Source organism: Oncorhynchus keta, chromosome 3, assembly GCF_023373465.1.
Source record: "Oncorhynchus keta strain PuntledgeMale-10-30-2019 chromosome 3, Oket_V2, whole genome shotgun sequence".
In the NCBI taxonomy this organism is placed as follows: domain Eukaryota; kingdom Metazoa; phylum Chordata; class Actinopteri; order Salmoniformes; family Salmonidae; genus Oncorhynchus; species Oncorhynchus keta.
The window spans coordinates 3185975-3211430 of NC_068423.1; the positions used below are offsets into that span (position 1 = coordinate 3185975).

The 25456-nt window shown below is 42.7% G+C and overlaps 1 protein-coding gene across 3 annotated transcripts in view; it reads left to right on the forward strand.

Annotated features, from left to right (window-relative positions):
- Positions 1-19499, forward strand: part of afap1l2 (actin filament associated protein 1-like 2) — a 124993-nt gene extending 105494 nt beyond the window's left edge. For all 3 annotated transcript variants that reach the window (XM_035744951.2, XM_035744940.2, XM_035744960.2), the window contains exons 14-19: positions 21-278; positions 567-921; positions 7844-8017; positions 12581-12768; positions 16282-16431; positions 18916-19499. In XM_035744951.2, coding sequence (XP_035600844.1) covers positions 21-278; positions 567-921; positions 7844-8017; positions 12581-12768; positions 16282-16431; positions 18916-18942 — 1152 coding nt within the window. In that variant the 3' untranslated portion in view covers positions 18943-19499. The remainder of the gene's footprint in view (positions 1-20; positions 279-566; positions 922-7843; positions 8018-12580; positions 12769-16281; positions 16432-18915) is intronic.
- The last annotated feature ends 5957 nt before the right edge of the window (positions 19500-25456 follow it).

The window sequence follows — 25456 nt, forward strand, 5'->3', positions numbered from 1 at the left end:
CTTCTTTTCTGCCATGACAGGATGCAGAGGAGAGCGGTCTTCTGGATGATCAGGAGAGCAGTGGTCAATGTCGTCAAGACAGCACTGGACCGTGTGGTCAAGATGGCGATGTGGTGGTGGTGGACAGGGCAGGGCAGGACGCAGCGGACAGGGTTTACTTGGACCTCATTCCTGTACGATCGTTCCTGCACACGTCCTGTGGCATAGGGTCCCCAAACAAAGAACCCCCCCGCTCTTCACCTGCCCCCACTGAGGAGCAGCAGGACCTCCCAAGCCAGGTATGGAACCAAATCATTCAGAATCTAAACCCAAGGCTAATACTGTATCCATTGTAATCATGTAAGAATGTCTAAATTATATCTTAAGTCAATTCAGTGAGCATCAATTCATTATCTGATTTGAATTAAGCTTAACCCTGATTTTAATACAAAGGTTTGAACAATACCATTGTTTAGTATCTTGTGCTATAAATAATATTGGTATGGATGTTGTTAGAATAAAACGAGAAATGTTTGTACGTGTAGATAATATAATTCATGAAATGTAATGCATGTCTACATTCCTAGGTTGATTCTAGCATCATATCCGAATCAGAGCTTCCACCATCCCACAATGGAGTGGAACCCACTGCTAACACCAACAGACCTGAGCAGGAGCGCCCCCTGTCTCCCAGCCCTCTACAGCCCTATACCCAGGCTCAAAAGACCTCTCTCCTCAGCCAAGACATCCAGAAAAGGGCCAGTCCAGGCATACAGCACCCCCAGGCCCCTAGTACAACCACCCTTAACACACAGCCCCCCAAAACCCCTCAGAGTCCTGCAGCTACCACTCTTGCATTCAGCCTTCCCCCTCACAGTCCCCAACCTCTCAGAGGCCGGAGTGCCAGCAGTGGAGACCAAAGGACCAAAGTCTTATCCACAGGTGAGAAATGAACCACAGACACAGAGGATATTGGAGAGCAATGTAATTGAACAGTCACTCTAATCAAGTAGAAACTTTTTACACAGAGTGAATGGAAACCGGCACACAATAAATATATCTACTTGTTTATCCTATCCAAGATGGCATAGCAGTTGGACGTGTGTTTGTCTTGTACCGTGTAAATAGTCTGTAAATAGTCTGTTTCTTCATTTTTTTTCATATATATTTTAATCTCACTTTCCATCTACGAACTAAATATACTTTCCTGCAACCCGCCTCACCCAATGTGGTACGGACCTGCTATATTTATACCTTAGAACTGGAACCTCCATCAGCAGCTAGCCAGCTAACTAGCTATTAGTCATTGTTAGCCACTCCTAGCGGTCTTCACATTTAGCTCGGACACCAGCAAGCTTTAGCTCGGTCAATACCTGCCAGTCTGCATAGAGCGATATCAACCCAGAGCATATCAGACTACTTTTCTCTACCACATCACTGGATTCCTGCTGCAAGCTCTGGACCATTACACCGTATCATCGCAGCTAGCTAGCTGCAACCGAGTGGATATTGTTGGCTAACGCCTCTGTCCTGACGCAAGCACCAGTGAGCCTTGAGCTTGCCTCGAGCTAGGCCCATCTCCTGGTTAGCCGGCGAAGTATACCAGCTAATTCTTGGGCTACAATACCTATTTTGTCAATTGGCCTGGACCCTTTATTGTCGACACGGATCCCCGCCGATCCAGCTGATCTCTGCTGGACTGTTCACTAACACGGTATCTCATTTTGTTTATCTGTCGGCCCCAGCCTCGAACTCAGGTCCTGTGTGTACCTAACTAACTCTGCCCATTCATCGCCATTTACCCGTTGTTGTCTTAGCTCTCCCGATCCACACCTGAGATTGCTTTATGCCTCTCTCTAATGTCAATATGCCTTGTCTACTGCTGTTTCGGTTAGTTCTTATTGTTTTATTTCACTGTAGAGCCCCCAGTCCCGCTCAACATGCCTTAGATAGCTATTTTGTCCCACCCCCAGACATGCAGAGACCTCACCTGGCTTAACTGGTGCCTCCAGAGATGCAACCTCTCTCATCGTCACTCAATGCCTAGGTTTACCTCTATACCACTATACTCACATCCTATAATACACTTGTCTGTACATTATGCCCTGAATCTATTCTACCTCACCCAGAAAATTGCTCCTTTTATTCAAGACAACCAGTTCTGTAGCCTTTAGCCGTACCCTTATCCTACTCCTCCTCTGTTCCTCTGGTGATGTAGAGGTTAACCCAGGCCCTGTAGCCCCCAGTACTACACCTATTCCCCAGGCGCTCTCATTTGTTGACATTTGTAACCGTAAAAGCCTTGGTTTCATTCATGTTAACATCAGAAGCCTCCTCCCTAAGTTTGTTTTATTCACTGCTTTAGCACACTCCGCAAACCCGGATGTGCTAGCCGTGTCTGAATCCTGGCTTAGGAAAGCCACCAAAAATTCCAAAATTTCCATCCCCAACGGCGGGGTTGAAATCTACTGCAAAGAGCGTGCAGAGTACAGTTGTAGCCCTTGGTTCACTCCAGACTTGACTGCCCTCGACCAGCACAAAAACATCCAGTGGCGTATTGCATTAGCATCGAATAGCCCCCGCGATATGCTACTTTTCAGGGAAGTCAGAAACCAATATACACAGTCAGTCAGTAAAGCAAAGGCTAGCTTTTTCAAACAGAAATTTGCATCCTGTAGCACTAATTCCAAAACGTTTTGGGACACTGTAAAGTCCATGGAGAATAAGAGCACCTCCTCCCAGCTGCCCGCTGCACTGAGGCTAGGAAACACCATCACCACCGATAAATCTACGATAATCGAGAATTTCAATTAGCATTTATCTACGACTGGCCATGCTTTCCACCTGGCTACCCCTACCCTGGCTAACAGCTCTGCACCTCCCGCAGCAACTTTCCCAAGCCCCCTCCCCCCACACACACTTCAACTTCACCCAAATCCAGATAGCTAATGTTCTGAAAGAGCTGCAAAATCTGGACACCTACAAATCAGCTGGGCTAGACAATCTGGACCCTCTCTTTCTAAAATTGTTGCAACCCCTATTACTAGCTTGTTCAACCTCTCTTTCATGTCGTCTAAGATCCCTAAAGATTAGAAAGCTTCCGCGGTCATCCCCCTCTTCAAAGGGGGAGACACTCTAGACCCAAACTGTTACAGACCTATATCCATCCTACCCTGCCTTTCTAAAGTATTCAAAAGCCAAGTTAACAAACAGATCACCGACCATTTCGAATCCCACCGTACCGTCTCCACTATGCAATTTGGTTTCCAAGCTGGTCATGGGTGCACCTCAGCCACGCTGAAGTCCTAAACGATATCATAACCGCCATCGATAAAAGGCAATACTTAGTGTGCAGCCGTCTTCATCGATGTGGCCAAAGATTTCGACTTTGTCAATCACCGCATTCTTATCGGCAGACTCAATAGCCTTGGTTTCTCAAATTACTGCCTCACCTGGTTCACCAACTACTTCTCAGATAGAGTTCAGTGTGTCATATCGGAGGTTCTGTTGTCCGGACCTCTGGCAGTCTCTATGGGGGTACCACAGGGTTAAATTCTCGGGCCGACTCTTTTCTCTGTATATTTTAATGATGTCTCTCTTGCTGCTGGTGATTCTCTGATCCACCTCTACACAGACGACACCATTCTGTATACATCTGGCCCTTCTTTGGACACCGTGTTAACAAACCTACAAACGAGTTTCAATGCCATACAACACTCCTTCCGTGGCCTCCAACTGCTCTTAAATTCTTGTTAAACTAAATGCATGCTCTTCAACCACGCCCAACGAGCATCAGTACTCTGGACTGTTCTGACTTAGAATATGTGGATAACTACAAATACCTAGGTGTGTGGTTAGACTGTAAACTCTCATTCCAGACTCACACTAAGCATCTCCAATCCAAAATTAAATCTAGAATCGGCTTCCTATTTCGCAACAAAGCCTCCATCTCTCATGCTGCCAAACATACCCTCGTAAAACTGACTATCCTATCGATCGATTCTTGACTTCGGCGATGGGATTTACAAAATAGCCTCCAACACTCTACTCAGAAAATTGGATGTAGTCTATCACAGTGCCATCCGTTTTGTCACCAAAGCCTCATATACTACCCACCACTGCGACCTGTATGCTCGTTGGCTGGCCCTCGCTACATATTAGTCGCCAAACACACTGGCTTCAGGTCATCTATAAGTCTCTGCTAGGTAAAGCTCCGCCTTATTTCAGCTCACTGTTCACCATAGCAACAGCCACCCATAGCACGCTCTCCAGCAGGTATATTTCACTGGTCATCCCCAAAGCCAACACCTCCTTTGGCCGCCTTTCCTTCCAGTTCTCTGCTGCCAATGACTGGAACAAATTGCAAAAAATCACTGAAGCTGGAGACTTATATCTCCCTCACTAACTTTAAGCATCAGCTGTCAAAGAAGCTTACCGATCACTGCACCTGTAAACAGCCCATCTGTAAATAGCCCACCCAACTACCTCATCCCCATATTGTTATTTATTTAAAACATTTTTGATCTTTTTCACCCCAGTATCTCTACGTGCACATCATCATATACACATCTATCACTCCAGTGTTAATGCTAAATTGTAATTATGTCGCCACTCTGACCTATTTATTGCCTTTACCTCCCTAATCTTACTACATTTACACACACTGTACAGTCCTGGCCAAAAGTTTTGAGAATGACACAAATATTACTTTTCACAGAGTTTGCTGCTGCAGCATCTTTAGATATTTTTTTTTGTCAGATGTTACTCTGGAATACTGAAGTATAATTACAAGCATTTCAAAAGTGTCAAAGGCTTTTATTGACAATTACATGAAGTTGATGCAAAGAGTCAATATTTGCACTGTTGACCCTTCTTTTTCAAGACCTCTGCAATCCACCCTGGCCTACTGTCAATTGTCTTCTGGGCCACATCCTGACTGATGGCAGCCCATTCTTGCTCTCGGAGAATGTGTTGGTACCATTCTTTATTCATGGCTGTGTTCTTAGGCAGAATTGTCAGTGAGCCCACTCCCTTGTCTAAGAAGCAACCCCACACATGAATGGTCTCAGGATGCTTTACTGGCATGACACAGGACTGATGGTAGCGCTCACCTTGTCTTCTCCGGACAAGCCTTTTTCCAGATGCCCCAAACAATCGGAAAGGGGATTCATCAGAGAAAATGACTTTACCCGAGTCCTCAGCAGTCCAATCCCTGTACCCTTTGCAGAATATCAGTCTGTCCCTGATGTTTTTCCTGGAAAAAACTGGCTTTTTTGATGCCTTTCTTGACACCAGGCCATCCTCCAAAAGTCTTCACCTCACTGTGCGTGCAGATGCACTCACACCTGCCTGCTGCAATTCCTGAGCAAGCTCTGTACTGGTGGTGCCCCGATCCCACAGCTGAATCAACTTTAGGAGACGGTTCTGGCACTTGCTGGACTTTCTTGGGTGCCCTGAACCCTTCTTCACAACAATTGAACCACACTCCTTGAAGTTCTTGATGATCTGATAAATGGTTGATTTAGGTGCAATATCCTTGCCTGTGAAGCCCTTTTTGTGCAAAACAATGATGATTGCACATGTTTCCTTGCAGGTAACCATGATTGACAGAGGAAGAACAATGATTCCAATCACCACCATCCTTTTGAAGCTCCCAGTGTGTTATTCAAACTCAATCAGCATGACAGAGCCTTCTCCTGACATGTCAGCTGGTCCTTTTGTGGCATGGCTGAAATGCAGTGGAAATGTTTTTGGGGGATTCAGTTCATTTGCATGGCAAAGAGGGACTTTGCAATTAATTGCAATTTATCTGGTCACTCTTCATAACATTTTGGAGTATATGCAAATTGCCATCATACAAACTGAGGCAGCAGACTTCGTGAAAATTAATAGTTGTTTCATTCTCAAAACTTTTGGCCACGACTATATTTTTTAATTGTGTTTTTGACTACGTTTGTTAATCCCATGTGTAACTCTGTGTTGTTGTTTGTGTCGCACTGCTTTGCTTTTTCTTGGCCTGGTCGCAGTTGTAAATGAGAATTTGTTCTCAACTGGCCTACCTGATGAAATAAAGGTGAAATGAAAAATAAATACAAAATCCTAAGGTTGATCCCATTACGATCAAATTGAATTCATGTTTATTTTGTTAGTATAGGCTAGGATAGTCTATACACACAGTTAAAAAAGTTAACAATGTGCAAACTGACAGGCAATAAACTTGAGACAGACTTGTTTTTTTATTATACACTATTCATCCCATCTGGAATGTTTTACCTGAACTATGCACCTATGGATCTATCTATCAGTGTGCAAAAGTCAATATCATTTGTCAAATGTTGGTGAAAGCAATATGGATATTCTGAGGTCAATTGGTTATTCAGGCATATTTTTTTTTTATTCCCTCCACCACCCCCCCTCTTTGGAGGACAAATATCGTTTTTTTACAGCTTTTTTGCTACATATACATACACATTTTGCATACACAATTTACATACACTGCATGCACAATTATTAGGCAAGTGAGTATTCTGATCTTATCGTTATTTCTATGGACATTTTCCAACTCCAAACCATATAAACTTGAATGCTCATCAGATGTAATCATTTTCAGGTGATATGTATATCAGGTGTGCATAATTATTAGGCAGCTTCATTACCTCAGGTAAAATGGGCCAAAAAAAAGAGATTTAACTGACACTGAAAAGTCAAAAATTGTAAAATGCCTTTCACATGGATGCAACACTCTTGAAATAGCTAAACTATTGAGGCGTGACCACCGGCCAATCAAACGTTTTGTTGTCAATAGTCAACTGGGGTGCAAAAAGCCCATGGAGAAGAAAATACGCAAATGAGAGGAATTAAACGTCAAGCTACCAGGAATCCATTATCCTCCAGTGCCACCATATTCCAGAACTGCAACCTGCCTGGAGTGTCCAGAAGTACAAGGTTTTAAGTGCTGAAGCGTCAAGATTGGGCAAAGAAATATCTGAAGACAGATTTTTTAAAGGTTTTATGGACAGATGAAATGAGAGTGACTCTTGATGGACCAGATAGATGGGCCCATGGCTGGATCAGTAATGGACACAGGGCACTTTGAATCAGGCGCCAGCAAGGCGGAGGATGGGTACTGGTATGGGCTGCTATCATTAAGGATGGACCTTTTCGGGTTGAAGATGGACTGAAACTTAACTCCCAAACCTACTGCCAGTTTCTGGAAGATGCTTCCAGTGGTATCTTACGAGCAGTATCTTACAAGCCGTGGTACAGGAAGAAGTCCTCAGCATTCAAGAAGGCCATGATCTTTATGCAGGACAATGCTCCATCACATTCATCCAAGTACTCCCCTGCTTGGCTAGCCAGCAAGGTCCTCAAAGATACCCGAATAATGACCTTGCCCCCTTCCTCACCTGACTTAAATCCTATTGAGAACTTGTGGGCCCTTCTCAAATGTGAGATTTCCATTGAGGGAAGACAATACACCTCTTTGAACAGCATTTGGGAGGCTGTGGTTGCTGCTTCAGTGAAAGTTGATCGTGAACAGATCAAGAAACTGACAGACTCCATAGACCGAAGGCTCATGGCAGTTATTGAAAAGAAGGGTGGCTATATTGGTCACTGAAGTGAGTTGGGAGAAATTATTTTTGTCGTTTAGTTACCTAATAATTGTGCACACTTATATATTCCCCTGAGAAAGACAAAACATTTCCTTTGTTAAATATTCAGGTTAGAGGTTCAACAGCATTTGGATTGACTGAGAGCATTGTTTGTTCAACAATAAAATGAATCCTGAGGAATACAATTTGCCTATTAATTGTGCACGCAGTGTAAATGTAAAATGTTTCCTTTTCTTCCTCTTGGTTCCTAGCCACGCCTGGGGCCATCGAGGTGAAACTGGGGAAGAACAGAACGGAGGCGGACATGCGGCTCTACACGGAAGAGCGTGACCGGCTGGAGAGAGAGAAGGAAGAGATACGGAGCAGCCTGGTAAACCTGAAGAAGGAGAGGAGGGAGACCAAGGAGGAACTCAGCACCTGCCAAGGTACACCATCAACCCCTTGTGCTGGAGCACAACACATAGTTAGCCTTTACACAAGGTCCCTTTCTCAATTCATCTTTCCTCCATTGCTTGCCTCCTTTCTCCTCACCTCCCACTGTGCACACATTGGTTTTAATCAACGTTGTTTCAACCTAATTTGTTAACATATTGTGGCGTGGAATCAACGTGGAAAATACATTGGATTTGAAAAAAGTAATCGACCAGTACTGTTTTCATCTAATTTCAACCAGCATTGTAAACATTGAAATTAGGGTAAAACTTCAACTTAATTACATTGACTAAACGTGATTAACAGGTTGTTGCATCAATCTAATTTCAACATAATCATCAAAACTATGTATACGTGGAATTTGCGTTAAATTCAATGGTATGTTTGAATCAACGTCATGCCATCAACCTAAATATAGAAGGGTATATTGAAATAAAATGTGACACCACAGTCCAACAGTGACTCTTACTGGTATATGAAGAGTAATGCAGTTCAGTGAGAACTGTCTACCATCCAGATGCCTACTTCTATGTATCCTGCTTAGCATTGGAAACAATCTGAGTTTGATTCAGCTGAGCCATCATATTTACATATGATATTTAGACATTGAGCAGCTTCCATACTCATTTGCGTAGACTACCTAATAACATAGAATAGTTTAAAGTAACTAACTTTTGTTACACAAGCTGTATGTGAATTAACATTTGGAGTGAGGTTGGGTTTATGGAGGCGACATTGGCATCTGATTTGCCCAAAGGACACCATTTCAACTTGAAGCTAGGCATACTGTCAATCGTTCATGGTTGATTGGATCATTAGAAGTTTAAAAGTAGTTACCATTAGCCCTATAAATAGCTAAATTCATAATACAGAGAAAATAAATATAAACGCAACATGTAAAGTGTTGATGCCATGTTTCATGAGATGAAATAAAAGATCCCAGACATTTTCCATACACACAAAAAGCATATTTCTCTCAAATGTTGTGCACAAATTTGTTTATGCCCCTAGGTGAGCATTTCTCCTTTGCGAAGATAATCCATCCACCTGACAGGTGTGGCATATCAAGAAACTGATTAAACAGCATGATCATTACACAAGTGCCACAGATGTCTACAGTTTTTAGGGAACGTGCAATAGGCATGCTGACTGCAGTAATGTCCACCTGCTGCCAGAGAATTGTTGCCAGAGAATTGAATGTTCATTTCTCTACCATAAGCTGCCTCCAATATAATTTTTTGAGAATTTGGCAGTATGTCCAACCAGCCTCACAACAGCAGACCACGTGTAACTACGTCAGCACAGGACCTCCACATCCGGCTTCTTCACCTGCGGAATCATCTGAGGCATGCCACCTGGAAAGCTGATGAAAGTGAGGAGTATTTCTGTCTGTAATAAATTATTTTTGTGGGGTAAAACTCATTCTGATTGGTTGAGCCTGGCTTCCCAGTGGGTGGGCCTGGCTCCCAAATGTATGTGGACACCGTTTCGTCGAACATCTCATTCCAAAATCATGGGCATGGTCCTCACTTTGTGCATGGGGGATATGTCATGCTGAAACAGGAAAGGGCCTTCCCCAGACTGTTGCCACAAAGTTGGAAGCACAGTATCGTCTAGAATGGCATTGTATGCTGTAGCGTTAATATTTCCCTTCACTAGAACTAAGGAGCCTGAACCATGAAAAACAGCCCGAGACCATTATTCCTCCTCCACCAAACATTACCATTTGGCCTATGCGTTTGGGCAGGTAGCGTTCTCCTGATATACGTCAAACCCAGATTCATCCGTCGGACTGCCAGATGGTGAAAACTTGTTTCCACTGCTCCAGAGTCCAATGTCGGCGAGTTTTACACCACTCCAGCCAACATTTAAATCAAATGAAATTTTATTGGTCACATACACATAGCAGATGTGGGGCGGCAGGGTAGCCTAGTGGTTAGAGCGTTGGACTAGTAACCGAAAGGTTGCACGTCAGCTCGGGGATTTGAACAAGGTACAAATCTGTCGTTCTGCCCCTGAACAGGCAGTTAACCCACTGTTCCTAGGCCATCATTGAAAATAAGAATTTGTTCTTAACTGACTTGCCTCGTTAAATAAAGGTAAAATAAATCAAATGTGACATTGTTTAAAGTGGCTAGTGATACATTTATTAAAAGTTCATGAAAATAAATAGCTAGCCCTATTGCCCAAAGTTAATGTTTTTAGCAGCCAGCTAGCTTCATCTGGCTAGTGAGGCTCGACCGGTCCGGGTTGTGTTGTGAAGCTAGCCAATAAGGATTAGGCACAATAGTGGAATTTGCAAACCGGTCCGCCTGGCACCTACTACCATACCCGTTCAAAGGCACTAACATTTTTTGACTTGACCATTCACCCTCTGAATGACACACACACAATCCATTTCTCAATTGTCTCAAAGTTTAAAAATCCTTCTTTAACATGTCTACCCCCTTCATCTACACTGATTGAAGTGGATTTAACAATTGATATCAATAAGGGATCATAGTTTTCACCTGGATTCACCTGGTCAGTCTGTCATGGAAAGTTCTTAATGTTTTGTATACTCAGTTGAATATTCTATTGAATATAGGATGAAAAATATGTTTTATGTTTCTGTGTAATTTTCAATACAATTTCAATGTATACATAATTATTTTGAAATTAGATTGACTTAACTTGACTAACAGGTTGTTAAATCAACGTATTTAAGTTGAAGTTTTAGCCTAATTTCAATGTTTACAACGCTGGCTGAAATAAACAGTACTGATGGAAGACTTTTAAAAAATCTAATGTATTTTCCACGTTGATTCCAATCCTTTGACAAATTATGTTGAAACAACGTTGAGTTAACCAGTGTGTGCCCAGTGGGCTCCTCAAAACGCATTGGAGAGGAAGGCCTGAGGGCAGGGACCTTGGACATCTGCAAAGCTGATGTTTTGGCAGTGTCGGAGGTGTCGGAGGTGTAACTGCAGTATGAGCTGACATATCAGTGAGCGGCTGCAATCGAGTGTCACAAACCACTCCCTTTCTTATTATCCCTATTGCGTTTATAAGTTAAAAACGACGGTATTACAGTGAAGAATGTGTCGCTGATCGAATGACTCGTATGTAATAAATAATAAGACACTCATCTAAAGTGAATCGGTGCCGCTCCCCCATATTCCTCCTCAAGTTTACGAAGCACTGGTCTCATCCTCTTGTGGGCATTATTGATGCATTCCAGTTTCCCTAACTCAATGCCTGGGAAGCAATCTCATTTGACAACTGCCTTGTATGCAGTACTGTCACCATCTGACAGCATCATATTATGCTCTTCTAATTAGCTTTGCAGCACTCACCATTGACTATAGCCCTCTCTGAATCTCTGCAACTAAAGTGGGGGGAGTACTTACTATGATGTCTGTCGACATTACAGTCATATCTGCAGGTCTAAATATCAGGGTGTTAACCGTATGTAAATATTAGCATAACAGTGCAGTTCAAGAAAAGTTAATAGAAGTAACACAATAAAATAACAATAACAAGGCTATGTACAAGGGGTAATGGTACTGAGTCGATGTGCGGGGGTACAGGTTAGTCGAGGTAATTTGTACATGTAGGTAGGGGTGAAGTGACAATGCATTGATAATAAACAGCAAGTAGCAGCAGTGTAAAAAACAAATGGATTATCTCTAATTTGTATCCCCTGTAGCTTTAGAATCGTAGCAAAATTGGTTCCTGTTTGGGTCAAACAAAAACACTCTATTGATTAGTTGACATATAGTATCTCCTCACTAGCCAGGCAATGGCTGCATGTTGCAGTTGTTGAGAAGCAAGTACAGCGACTTGAAGGCGACTTCATCCAAAAACTGCATGACCTTTGATCACATTGTAAAGTTAATGCAGTCAACATGTAGGCACAAATGTAACACACTTTGAAAGGCAGTGACCAACTTTTGTTACCGACTTGACAAAATGGATCCGCACGAAAGCGCCCAATAAAACTTCACCCATACGAGTGTTTGAACTTTTAACACGGCTGCAACGTTTAACGCGGCTGCATGGGATTTGCTGGATGATAAAGTCAGTGTGGTTTTGTTGCATCGAATGGCAATGTCCGCAATAGGTATAACACCGGGAGCCGCTTGTGGATTGGACAGCTCTAACGCGATTCCACCTCCGACACTCAAAACAACCGCTATGCAAAATGTCAGCTAAAGAGGATCTGATTGAATTAAGCCTTTACTTAGTGTCTATGCTGTTTTTTAAAACATTCAAGTATAAAAGACAACTTCATGTGTAATCTTTGTTTTGTGTGTTTTTATCCCATACTAAAAAAGTGCACATTTGGCAAATTCTTAATTATTCTAGCCTTTAGTAAGAAACAGTTAACATGGTTTAACATGATGCTTGTTTCATGACTTTCCCTCTGCATATGCCATATGTAAGCTGTAAAGTAAACAAGCATGTCACTTAAAAACATTCTCAATCACTGAGATCGCGATTGGCATCCACGTGTCATTATGATTGTAATTATGTCAGGTTTGACGTTCTGATTGACACATGTCCATGTTACTCAGACCCGGCGCAGCAGGCCTCCCTGGATGCATGCCTGAAGCAGAAGGAGGAGGCGTGCCGGGAGGCGGAGCATTGTCGGGTGGAGGTGGAGCTACGATTGATGGATGTGAAGGAGAGTCTGAGGAAAGCAGAGGCGGGGCCTTTCGTTCTGGGCACCACATTGGACAGCAGCCTCGTGGACACACCCATGGTGTGTAGGTTAACACTGCCTATAAGAAATTTGCCCCTGGATGCTGATCTTGGGTAAATTTCGCATTTCCCCCAATTATGGTTAAGGACAGGCACCACAGGCTAATAGTTATGTTTTTGATTTACTCTAATCAGACTGAAACTTTACCAGCTGAAAGTATACATACAAACAATATTCTTGTAGGGCAAACTTTACCCTGGATCCACGAATACAAAAGAGTGTATCACAAAGCAGAGCCCTATACTACATACCTGTTTTGAGGAGTTAGCGCGGTAACTTTGGTCAACTCTAAGTTCAACTCGGGATAACCTGTACCACGAAAGTGGCTCACCTTTTAGCCAGGTAAATTTCTAATGCAACAAATCCTTCAGAACTACCTGTAACCTGCTCCGGGGCAGGAATAAATCCATTTATCCTGAATGAAGTGCCTGAGGTGAGGACCAGTGAAATCAGATTCCCTCCCTCTCGCATATATTGTCATCATCCCCTTCATTTGAGGTAGACGACTGATTTAAATATTTTATTAATCAAATGTGTTAAAAAATAGTCATGTTAAAAGAAATTCATGTTAGCAGGCAATATTAAGCAAAGTTTCTGACTGATCCAATGAACCATTGCATATCAGTATCAGATATGTCTCCGTCCTGGGAAATGCTCTTGTTACTTACAACCTCATGCTAATCACATTAGCCTGTGTTAGCTTAACTGTCCCGTGGATGGGACACCGATCCCGAATACATTTTTAATGCAGTCTTTGGTTGCTTTGGTGTGCTTTTCAATGCACAAGCACCTTTTTTCCCACTCATATCGCTAAAATAATTATTTTTAGACATAGAACGTTTTTACTCTGCATGAAGTTTCAAATGCATTCTGTCATTACTGATAGGTATTAAAACTTCTTGTGACTCCCCATCCCGGGTCCGGGAGCGTAATCATCGCCTGACACTAATTAGCATAACGCAACGGACATAAATCTTTCTAGAAAAACTTCCTATTCATGAAAATCACAAGTGAAATATATTTGAACACAGCTTAGCCTTTTGTTAATCACCCTGTCATCTCAGATTTTCAAAATATGCTTTACAGACAAGCTTTTGTGTAAGCTTATCATAGCATTATGCCTTGCTAGCAGCAGGCAATCTTGTCACGAAAATCAGAAAAGCAATCAAATAAAATCGTTTACCTTTGAACTTCGGATGTTTTCACTCACAAGACTCCCAGGTAGATAAGTTCATTTTTTCCCAAAATATTATTTTTGTAGGTGAAATAGCTCCGTTTGTTCTTCACGAAAACAGCGAAAAAAACAGCGAAAAATATTCCAAATTAGCTCCATAATATCGACAGAAACATGGCAAACACGGTTTATAATCAATCCTCAAGGTGTTTTTCTAATAGCTATTCGATAATATATCCGTAGGGACAATTCGTTTTTCAGCAGGACCGATTGGAGTAATGGCTACTATTTTACGCGAGAGTCAGCCTGGGAGCCATCATGTGACCACTTACGCAATGTAGCCGCCTACGGCTATTCTTCAACATAAATGCGTAAAACTACGTCACAATGCTGTAGACACCTTGGGAAATACGTAGAAAGCGTACGCTGGTTGATAGCACATTCACAGCTCAATAGGGACTCATTGGAACGCAGCGCTTTCAAAATATGGGGAACTTCCGGATTGGGTTTTTCTCAGGCTTTCGCCTGCAACATCAGTTCTGTTATACTCACAGACAATATCTTTACAGTTTTGGAAACATTAGTGTTTTCTATCCAAAGTCAATTATATGCATATTCTAGCATCTTGTCCTGACAAAATATCCTGTTTTAAAACGGAAACGTTTTTTTTTTCAAAAATGAAAATACTGCCCCTAGAGTCGCAACAGGTTAACTAGGAAAAATGGTGTCACTTCTCTTGCAACAGAGTCAGGGTATATGCAGCAGTTTGGGCCGCCTAGCTCATTGCAAACTGTGTGAAGACTATTTCTTCCTAACAAAGACAGCCAACTTCACCAAACGGGGGATGATTTAACAAAAGCACATTTGCGAAAAAAGCACAATCGTTGCACGACTGTACCTAACCATAAACATCAATGCCTTTCTTAAAATCAATACACAAGTACATATTTTTAAACCTGCATATTTTGCTAAAAGAAATCCAGGTTAGCAGGCAATATTAACCAAGTGAAATTGTGTCAGGGTATATGCAACAGTTTGGGCCGCCTTGCTCATTGCGAACTAGTTTGCCAGAATTTTACGTAATTATAACATAACATTAATGGTTGTGCAATGTAACAGGAATATTTAGACTTAGGGATGCCAACCGTTAGATAAAATACGTAACGGTTCCGTATTTCACTGAAAGAATAAATGTTTTGTTTTCGAGATGAGAGTTTCTGGATTGGACCAAATTAATGACCAATGGCTTGTATTTTTGTGTGTTATTATGACATAATTAAGTCTATGATTTGATAGAGCAGTCTGACTGAGCAATGGTAGGCAGCAGCAGGCTCGTTCATTCATTCAAACAGCAATTGTGTGCGTTTTGCCAGCAGCTCTTCACAATGCTTCAAGCATTGCGCTGTTTATGACTTCAAGCCTATCAACTCCCGAGATTAGGCTGGTGTAACCGATGTGAAATGGCTAGCTAGTTAGCGGGGTGCGCGCTAATAGCATTTCAAACGTCACTCGCTCTGAGACTTGGAGTGGTTGTTCCCCTTGCTCTGCATGGGTAATGCTGCTTCGAGGGTGGCTGTTGTCGAAGTGTTCCTGGTTCGAGCCCAGGTAGGGGCGAGGAGAGGGACGGAAGCTATACACGGGCAATACTAAAGTGCCTATAAGAACATCTAATAGTCAAAGGTTAATGAAATACAAATGGTATAGAGAGAAATAGTCCTATAATTCCTATAATAACTACAACCTAAAACTAATTACCTGGGAATATTGAAGACTCATGTTAAAAGGATCCACCAGCTTTCATATGTTCTCATGTTCTGTGCAAGGAACTTAAACGTTAGCTTTCTTACATGGCACATATTGCACTTTTACTTTCTTCTCCAACACTTTGTTTTTGCATTATTTAAACCAAATTGAACATGTTTCATTATTTATTTGAGGCTAAATTGATTTTATTGATGTATCATATTAAGTTAAAATAAGTGTTCATTCAGTATTGTTGTAATTGTCATTATCGGCTTTTTTTGGTCCTCCAATAATCGGTATCGGCGTTGAAAAATCATAATCAATCGACCTCTAGTCTCAATGAAGAGTTTGGCGTTTGACTAGCCACACGTGCACGTGCAGTTACAAGCCAACTGGAGTTAGCGGCTGGCAGACGAGCAATATCCAACGTCGTAATACGGATGAAGCTTGAGCTGGAATGTGAAGCTAACTGAAGCTAGGAATCTTGAGAAAACCCTGAGTAGATCTAGCTTGCATTGCAGTACGCCCCTCAGCATCACTAAGTTAACTAGCTAACATTCAGAATAAGCATTCAGTTCTTGACTTTCTTGTTACAGGCGAAAGCAGCAACCATGGGTCCCCCACAGACTCCCTCTCCCCCCACAAACTATGGCGACTCCCCTCCTGTCAACTCCGCCACCGCGCTAAAGAATAGACCCCTGTCAATCATGGCATCCAGCAAAGGCAACGTCCTGCAGAAGGCTAAGGTCAGAGGTTATTGTCCGTCCCCCCCACACACAGGCATTTGAGTACTTTATTTGGATCTATAATGAAGGAGAACCCACATATTAAAGGTCATTGATGTGTGCACTTTTTGAGTTGGATGGATGTCCTTTGGTTGGACCATACACTGATTGAAGTGGATTTAACAAGTGACATCAATAAGGAACCATAGCTTTGATCTGGAATCACCTGGTCAATCAGTCATGGAAAAAAACAGGTCTTCTTAATGTATTGTATGTTGTTGATATGATCACACATTTGACTAATTTACTCACATACATACAGTGGCAAGAAAAAGTATGTGAACCCTTTGGAATTACCTGGATGTCTGCATAAATTTGTCATCAAATTTTATCGGATCTTCATCTAAGTCAAAACAATAGACAAACATATTGTTCTTAAACTAATAGCACAGAAGTTATTGTATTTTTCCATATTGAATAGAAAATTTAAACATTCAGTGCAGGTTGAAAAAAGTATGTGAACCCCTAGGGTAATGACTTCTCCAAATACTTATTGGAGTAAGGAGTCTGCTAACCTGGAGTCCAATCAATGAGACGAGATTGGAGATGTTGGTTAGAGCTGCCTTGCCCTGTAAAAAACACTCAAAAAATGTGAGTTTGCTATTCACGAGAAGCATTGCCTGGTATCAACCATGCCTCGAACAAAAGACATCTCAGAAGACCTAAGAGTAAGAATTGTTAGTTATTAAATCCAAGGGTTCACTTTTTCCACCCTGCACTGTGAATGTTTACACGGTGTGTTCAATGAAGACTTGAAAACATATAACTGTTTGTGTTATTAGTTGAAGAAGATTGTGTTTGGCTATTGTTCTGACCTAGATGAAGATCCGATACAATTCTATGACCAATTTATGCAGATTTCCAACTATTTCATAATGGTTCGCATACTTTTTCTTGCCACTGTACATTTACTCTGACTTACTATTCTTACACTGGCCAGAGGAAAGGAGGCAAAATGTAAGACTGCCTCTGAGATTGACATCCTTTAAAGCAGTGGTTCTCAAACCTCTCCTCAGGGACCCCCAGCCATTCCATGTATTTTATTTATTCCTGAGCTTGCACATCTGATTCAACTTATCAAGCTCTTGACTAGTTGAGTGAATCAGGTGAGCTAGTTCGGAGCTACAACAAGTGTGAAAACGTCTGGAGGTCCCTGAGGAGAGGTTTGAGAACCAGTACTTTAAATCAGTGGTCACCAATCAGTCAATCTACAAACATTTCTGTGGAAATCCAACAATTAAAGCCTTGAGCTTCTCTTTTTTTTTTCTCGTCTTGGGCTGTTGGCGGTAGGTGTACTTGAATCAACTGCCCTACATGCCGGGTAGGCAAAGTGTCCCCATTTTGAACCATTTGATTTGGACATGGAGAGCTAAATCAAAGCACCTACTACTGACCAATCGGATAGCTCATATCACTGTGCCTGCAGCTTCCACAACCCCACCCACAGCAAAGTTGATACTAGCCTATGTGAGATTTCATTACTTTTTTAAACCATGACCAGAGAGAGACAGTCAAAGAAAACAGCAAAGAGTGAGTTTGTGTTTAAGTTTTTATTCAGCACTTTCAACACTGTTTTTTTCCAACACCTTTACAAATGTGCTTCTCCCTACAACCAGCGCTACAGCTGCATTGAATGAGTAGCCAAGTATATTGATAGGCCTGCATTTTTATTATTAGCGGCTCGTCGTGTCTATTTTAATATTGAGGAATATTTAACTTCAAAGGAACAACAACATTCATTTGTGTATGAATGTGAAATGTGGTTCTTCTCGAGTTTTGTCATCAGGCGAAAGACATTGTCCCTTCTCTCTGGTCAATCTCACCGGTGGGAGAGAGCAGGGACTTTGAGAGGCAAACCCTCTGCTGTTTTCTCCCTCCCTCTGCTGAGACTGACCGTCAGCTGCATGCAGGTACCATTTAGTCTGGTAAAATAAAAAAAGTACATTATTTAAATGTATGCTCAGCAGTGCCTCGCAAGTAATAAAACTGATCAATTTTGTTATCATGTAGCTCAAGTTTTGAAATATAATATAGTCTGAGAAGAACAATATTGTCAGGGCAAGCATAGCCAATATGCTGTGATAATGTATTAGGCCTACTGCACAAACCTCATTCCTGCAGAACTGTTTTTATTAGGTTAATGCTGCATAGGTTTACATTTTTTAAGTCATGTTTTTTTTTTATATCTGAGCGGTAAGACCTCGGCTTGCATTTTGACTCCGAAAGTGATCTTGACTCAGAAAAGGTTGGTGACCACCACTTTAAAGGCACAATTATTTTTTGTTTTGAGCCTGTTTTCATGGATTAGGCTGAAGAAATGTAACGTCTCAAATGAATTAATTGGAGCTATATGAAGCGCCATGAGAACAACTTAATAACTTCAAACAATGTAAAATACAGAAACTATCATGGTTGGTATTAATGCTGTTCTCTCTGCACACACAGGAATGGGAGAAGAAATCCACCACCTAGGGGTGAGCAAGACTTTCCCTTTGATCTCTGACATTTGAGGTCATCATTATGACCCATGGCCAGGTCAGGTGCTATGCTTTGGCTGCACTGGGGGGCTAGGAAGTAAAGGACACAACCCTCACCACCTCCCTGCCCCTACACCTGCCTCTGTCCAACCAGAGAATAGGACAGAAACTAATGGCTCCACAGAAAGCCAATTAGAGACGAGGCACACCTGTCTACTGGAAAACCAATGCCACTGGACATTTCTAGATTTGAAAAACGATTTAAGTTGTTTTTTTTCCATAAAGTCACATTTTCATATTGTCACATTTTTTAAAAATGTTTAAAAGAGTTTTTTTAATAATATACAGTATTATTTTTGGAAATATGGAGCCACTTTCCTCTTACACCAGCATGCCACAGGGGACGACCCCCCCCTACCATGTCTACCATTTGGTACAGGCTGATAGCCAAGATGTAAATACATATTACACTGTTTTGTTTACTTTTTTTACTTGTATGCTAGCTAAAACTTGCACTTTTATTAAAATAAAAAAACGTAGTACTGACATAAATACTGGCTTGCTGATACATTTTATGTGCATCGTATCATACTCATGTTGACAAACACATTTCTCTGTATATAAACAAGTCATTTTTATATTTGCATACTGTAGCTACGGATATATATATTTTGTTTCAGTCAAAAAATAATCAAGTCTTCTTCTTTCCAGAAAGAAGATGCATTCAATCAATTGTATTTATAAAGCACTTTTTACATCAGCAGATGTCACAAAGTGCTATACAGAAACCCAGCCTAAAACCCCAAACAGCAAGCAATGCAGATGTAGAAGCATGGTGGCTAGGCAAGCACCCTAGAAAGGCAGGAAACCAGTAAGAATCCTAGAGAGGAACCAGGCTCTGATGGGTGGCCAGTCCTTTTCTGTTTGTGCCTGGTGGAGATTATAAGAGCACATGGCCATTTAAGGCCAGAATGTTCAAGATGTTCAGACGTTTATAGATGACCAGCAGGGTCAATAATAATCACAGTGCTTGTAGAGGGTGCAACAGGTCAGTTGGCTTTTCATAGCCGAGCATTCAGAGGTCAAGACATCAGGTGCGGTAGAGGGAGAGAGAGTTGAAAATAGCAGGTCTGGGACAACGTAGCACGTCCAGTGAACAGGCCAGGGTTCCCTCGCCGCATGGCGGAACCGTTGAAATTGTAGCAGCAGGGTGACCAGGTGGACTGGTGACAGCCAGGATTCATCAGGATTCATCCAACTGACATTTACTCCTGAGGTGCTGACTTGCTGCACCCTCGACAACTACTGTGATTTTTTGACCATGCTGGTCATTTATGAAATTTTTACATCTTGGCCATGTTCTGTTATAATCTCAACCCGGCACAGCCAGATGAGGACTGGCCACTCCTCATAGCCTGGTTCCTCTCTAGGTTTCTTCCTAGGTTTTGGCCTTGGCCTGCATTGCTTGCTGTTTGGGGTTTTAGGCTGGGTTTCTGTACAGCACTTTAAGATATCAGCTGAAGGGCTATATAAATACATTTGATTTGATCAGGCCAGGAGGTCCTGAGGCATGATCCTAGGGCTCAGGTCCTCTGGGAGGGGAGGGAGAGAGCGAATGAGAGCGAGCATACTTAAATTCACACAGGACACCAGATAAGACAGGAGAATTACACCAGATATAACAGACTGAACCTTGTCTCCCGGCACAGACTATTGCAGCATATATACTGGAAACTGAGATGGGTGGGTCGGGGGACGCTGTGGCCCCTTCCAACGATACCCCCGGACAGGGCCAACCAGGCAGGATATAACACCACCCACTTTGTCAAAGCACAGCTCCCACACCACTAGAGGGGTATAGCCCATGAAAATCTTCTCCACCGCACAAACCCAAGGTGGCGCAAAACCGGACAGGGAGATCACGTCTTTGATTCAACCCACTCAAGTGACGCACCCCTCCTAGGGACGGCATGGAAGAGCACTAGTAAAGCCAGTGACCCAGCCCCTGTAATAGGGTCAGAGGCAGAGAATCTCTGGAGAGCGACAGCAAGGGCAGTTCGTTGCTCCAGTGCCTTGCCGTTCACCTTTGCGCCCCTGGGTCAGACTACACTCAATCATAGAACCTTAAAGGTTGAGACCGAGTCTGCGTCTCTCACATGGAAAGGCAGATCATTCCATAAAAATTGAGCTCTATGGGAGAAAGCCCAGCCTCCAGCTGTTTTCTTAGGGACAATAAGGAGGCCTGCGTCTTGTAACCGTAGTGTACGTGTAGGTATGTACGGCAGGACCAAATCTGAGAGATAGGTAGTAACAAGCCCATGTAATGCTTTGTAGGTTAGCAGTAAAACTTAAATCAGCCCTATCTTAACAGGAAGCCAATGCAGAGATGCTATCACTGGAGTAATATGATTCATTTTTGGAGTTCTAGACAGGATTCTAGTAGCCGTGTGTAGCACTAAATTAAGGTCTTTTTGTGTTTTATCCAGGGAGCCTGAGAGTAGCGGATTATTTATTTTTTTACCTTTATTTAACTAGGCAAGTCAGTTAAGAACAAATTCTTATTTTCAATGACGGCTAACTGCCTGTTCAGGGGCAGAACGACAGATTTGTACCTTGTCAGCTCGGGGGTTTGAACTTGCAACCTTCCGGTTACTAGTCCAACGCTCTAACCACTAGGCTACCCTGCCGCCCCCTGCCAGATTGCAGTAGTCTAACCCAGAAGTGACAAAAGCATGGATTAGCTTTTATGCATAATTTTTTTAACAAAAAGCTTCAGGTTTTTGCAATATTACGAAGATGGAAAAAAGCTGTCTTTGAAATATTATTGATATGTTCGTCAAATGAGAGATCAGGGTCCAGTGTAACGCCGAGGTCCTTCACAGTTTTATTTGAGGAGACTGTACAACCATCAAGATTAATTGTCTGATCCAACAGCAGATCTCTTTGTTTCTTGGGACCTAAAACTAGCATCTCTGTTATGCCCAAGTTTAAAAGTTTTAAAAAATGTGTCTGAATACCCATACTAGCGTACTACATACTTAAACTGCATTCTATATACTCATCGTCGCATGCTATTTAGCACATACCATTTATTCAAAAGTATGCCGTTTTCCACGTCCGCAACACCTGATTGACTGAGTAGGTGGGGCGGGCTGAGTGCAGGTGGAATTTTCCAAATTCAACAGACACGCATCCCATTAACCAGCCTGGTAATAGCTGCTTTCCAATTTGATTAATTTCTCTACTCTGAATACAATAGGAATACTCAGGCTGGTTACAGGCAGACTATCACATACGAACAATACCGTAGTAGACCATCTATGCGATTTAAATAGGCTTAACACAAACAGATAATTTGGTTCCATTTCAATATATTTATTATTGAAACCAAAGTGCTGTAACATATATAAATTAAATTAAAAAGTACACACACCAAATGTTCAACTCAAAAGACCATTGCACATAAAAACGTGGACAGTCGGGTGAGTGCATCGCAAATTTAGAACCGCTGGACAGCAACATAAACGAGAGCACTGGTTATTGGATATGATATCAAAATGACTGCTAAGGCTTGATCCATAAAACAGGTCGCAGTGGTGGGTGGTATATGGAGCATTGGTGACAAAACAGATGGCACTGTGATAGTCTGCATCCAGTTTGCTAAGTAGAGTGTTGGAGGCTATTTTGTAAATTACATCGCCGAAGTCCAGGATCGGTAGGATAGTCAGTTTTACGGGGGTATGTTTGATGGCGTGAGTGAAGGAGGATTTGTTGCGAAATAGGAAACCGATTCTAGGATTGGAGATGTTTAATATGACTCTGGAAGGACAGTTTACAGCCTAGCCAGACACCTAGGTATTTGTAGTTCTCCACATATTCTAAGTCAAACCTCCCAGTCGCGGCCAGTTACGACAGAGCCTAGGCATGAACCCAGAGCCTCTGGTGGCGCAGCTGGCGCTGCAGTACAGCGCCCTTAACCACAGCGCCACCCGGGAGGTTTGTTAACAGTGTCCAAAGAAGGGATGTATGCAGAATGGTGTCGTCTGCATAGAAGTGGATCAGGGATTCACCCGCAGCAAAAGCGACATCATTGATACATACAGAGAAAAGTGTCTGCCCAGAAATTGAGCCATGTGGTACCCCCATAAAGACTGCCAGAGGTCCGGACAACAGGCCTACGATTTGAGAACTAGTTGGTGAACCAGGCGAGGCAGTCATTTGAGAAAGGCTGCCGATACGAATACAGTGATTGACAGAGTCGAAAGCCTTGGCCAAGCCTTGGTCGATGAAGACGGCTGCACAGTACTGTCTTATCGATGGCGGTTATGATATTGTTTAGTACCGTAAACGTGGCTGAGGTGCACCCTTGACCAGCTCGGAAACTGGATGGCACAGCGGAGAAGGTACAGTGGGATTCGAAATGGTCGGTGATCTGTTTATTAACTTGGCCTTTGAAGACTTTAGAAAGGCAGGGCAGGGCAGGATGGATATAGGTCTATAACAGTTTGGGTCTAGAGTGTCATCCCCTTTGAAGATGGGGATGATCGCCGCAGCTTTCCAATCTTTAGGGATCTCGGACGAAAGAGAGGTTAAACAAACTGGTAATAAGGGTTGCAACAATGGCGGCGGATAATTTTAGAAAGAGAGGAAACAGATTGCCTAGCCTAGCTGATTTGTACAGGTCCAGGTTTTGCAACTCTTTCAGAACATCTGCTTTCTGGATTTGAGTGAAGGAGAAGCTGGGGAAGCTTGGGCAAGTAGCTGCGGGTGGTGCGGAGCTATTTGCTGGGGTTGGGGTAGCCAGGAGGAAAGCATGGCCAGCCATGGAGAAATGCTTATGGAAATTCTTGATTATTCATGGGTTTTTCAGTGGTGACAGTGTTTCCTAGCCTCAATGCAGTGGGCAGCTCGGAGGAGGTGCTCTTATTCTCTATGGACTTTACAGTGTCCCTAAACATTTTGGAGTTAGAGCTACAGGATGCAAATTTCTGTTTGAAAACGCTAGCCTTTGCTTTCCTGACTGCCTGTGTGTATTGGTTCCTGACTTCCCTGAAAAGTTGCTTATCGCGGGGACTATTCGATGCTAGTGCAGTCCGCCACAGGATGTTTTTCTGCTGGTCGAGGGCAGTCAAGTCTGGAGTGAACCAAGGGCTATATCTGTTCTAAGTTCAAAAAATGTTGAATGGGGAATGCTTATTACTTGTATTACTTTTAAAGAACGACCAGGCATCCTCGACTTGCGGGTGAGATCAATATCCTTCCAGGATACCCGGGCCAGGTCGATTAGAAAGGCCTGCTCGCAGAAGTGTTTTAGGGAGGGAGCGTTTGACATTGTTGAATGGTGGTCGTTTGACCGCGGACCCACAGCGGACGCAGGCAATGAGGCAGTGATCGCTGAGATCCTGATTGAAAACAGCAGAGGTGTATTTGGAGGGCAATTTGGTCAGGATAATATCACCTAACAAAACCAACTCTGAAGATAGATGGGGGGCAATCAATTCACATATGGTGTCCAGGGCACAGCTGGGAGCTGAGGGGGGTCTATAACAGGTGGTAACAGTGGAAGACTTATTTCTGGAGCGATTCATTTTTAAAATTAGAAGCTCGAACTGTTTAGGCATAGACCTGGAAAGTATGACAGAACTTTGCAGGCTCTCTGCAGTATATTGCAACTACTCCCCCTTCTATCTTGATGGAAAATGTTGTAGTTGGGGATGGAAATCTCAGAATTTTTGGTGGCCTTCCTAAGCCAGGATTCAGACACGGCAAGGACATCATGGTTGGCGGAGTGTGCTAAAGCAATGAGTAAAACAAACTTAGGGAGGAGGCTTCTGATGTTAACATGCATTAAACCAAGGCTTTTTCGGTTACAGAAGTCAACAAATGAGAGTGCCTGGGGACACGCAGGGCCCGGGTAAACCTCCCCATTACTCGAGGAACAGAGGAGTAGAATGAGGGTACGGCTAAAGGCTATCAAAAATGGTTGTCTAGTGCGTTGGGGACAGAGAATAAAAGGAGCAGATTTCTGGGCGTGGTAGAATAGATTCAGAGCATAATGTACAGACAGGGGTATGGTGGGGTGCGGGTACAGTGGAGGTAAACCCATGCCCCAGATAAGAGAGGTTGCATCTCTGGACACCCTAGTTATGCTGGGTGAGGTCACAGCATGTGTGGGAGGTGGGACAAAGGAGGTATCTGAGGCATGTTGAGTGGGACTAGGGGCTCTGCAGTAAACTAAAACTATGATAACTATCCTAAACAACAGTATACAAGGCATATTGAAATTTTAGAGAGAGATACAGCTAGGCATAAAGCAATCACAGGTGTTGATTGGGAGAGCTAGCTAAGACATCAACGGGTAAGACAACAACAGCTAATCAGCTAAGACAACAACAACAGGTAAAACGGCGATGAATGGGCAGAGAGGGTCGGTTAACCACACACAGGGCCTGAGTTCCAGGCTGGGGCCGACAGATAAACAAAATGGAGTACCGTGATTAATGAACAGT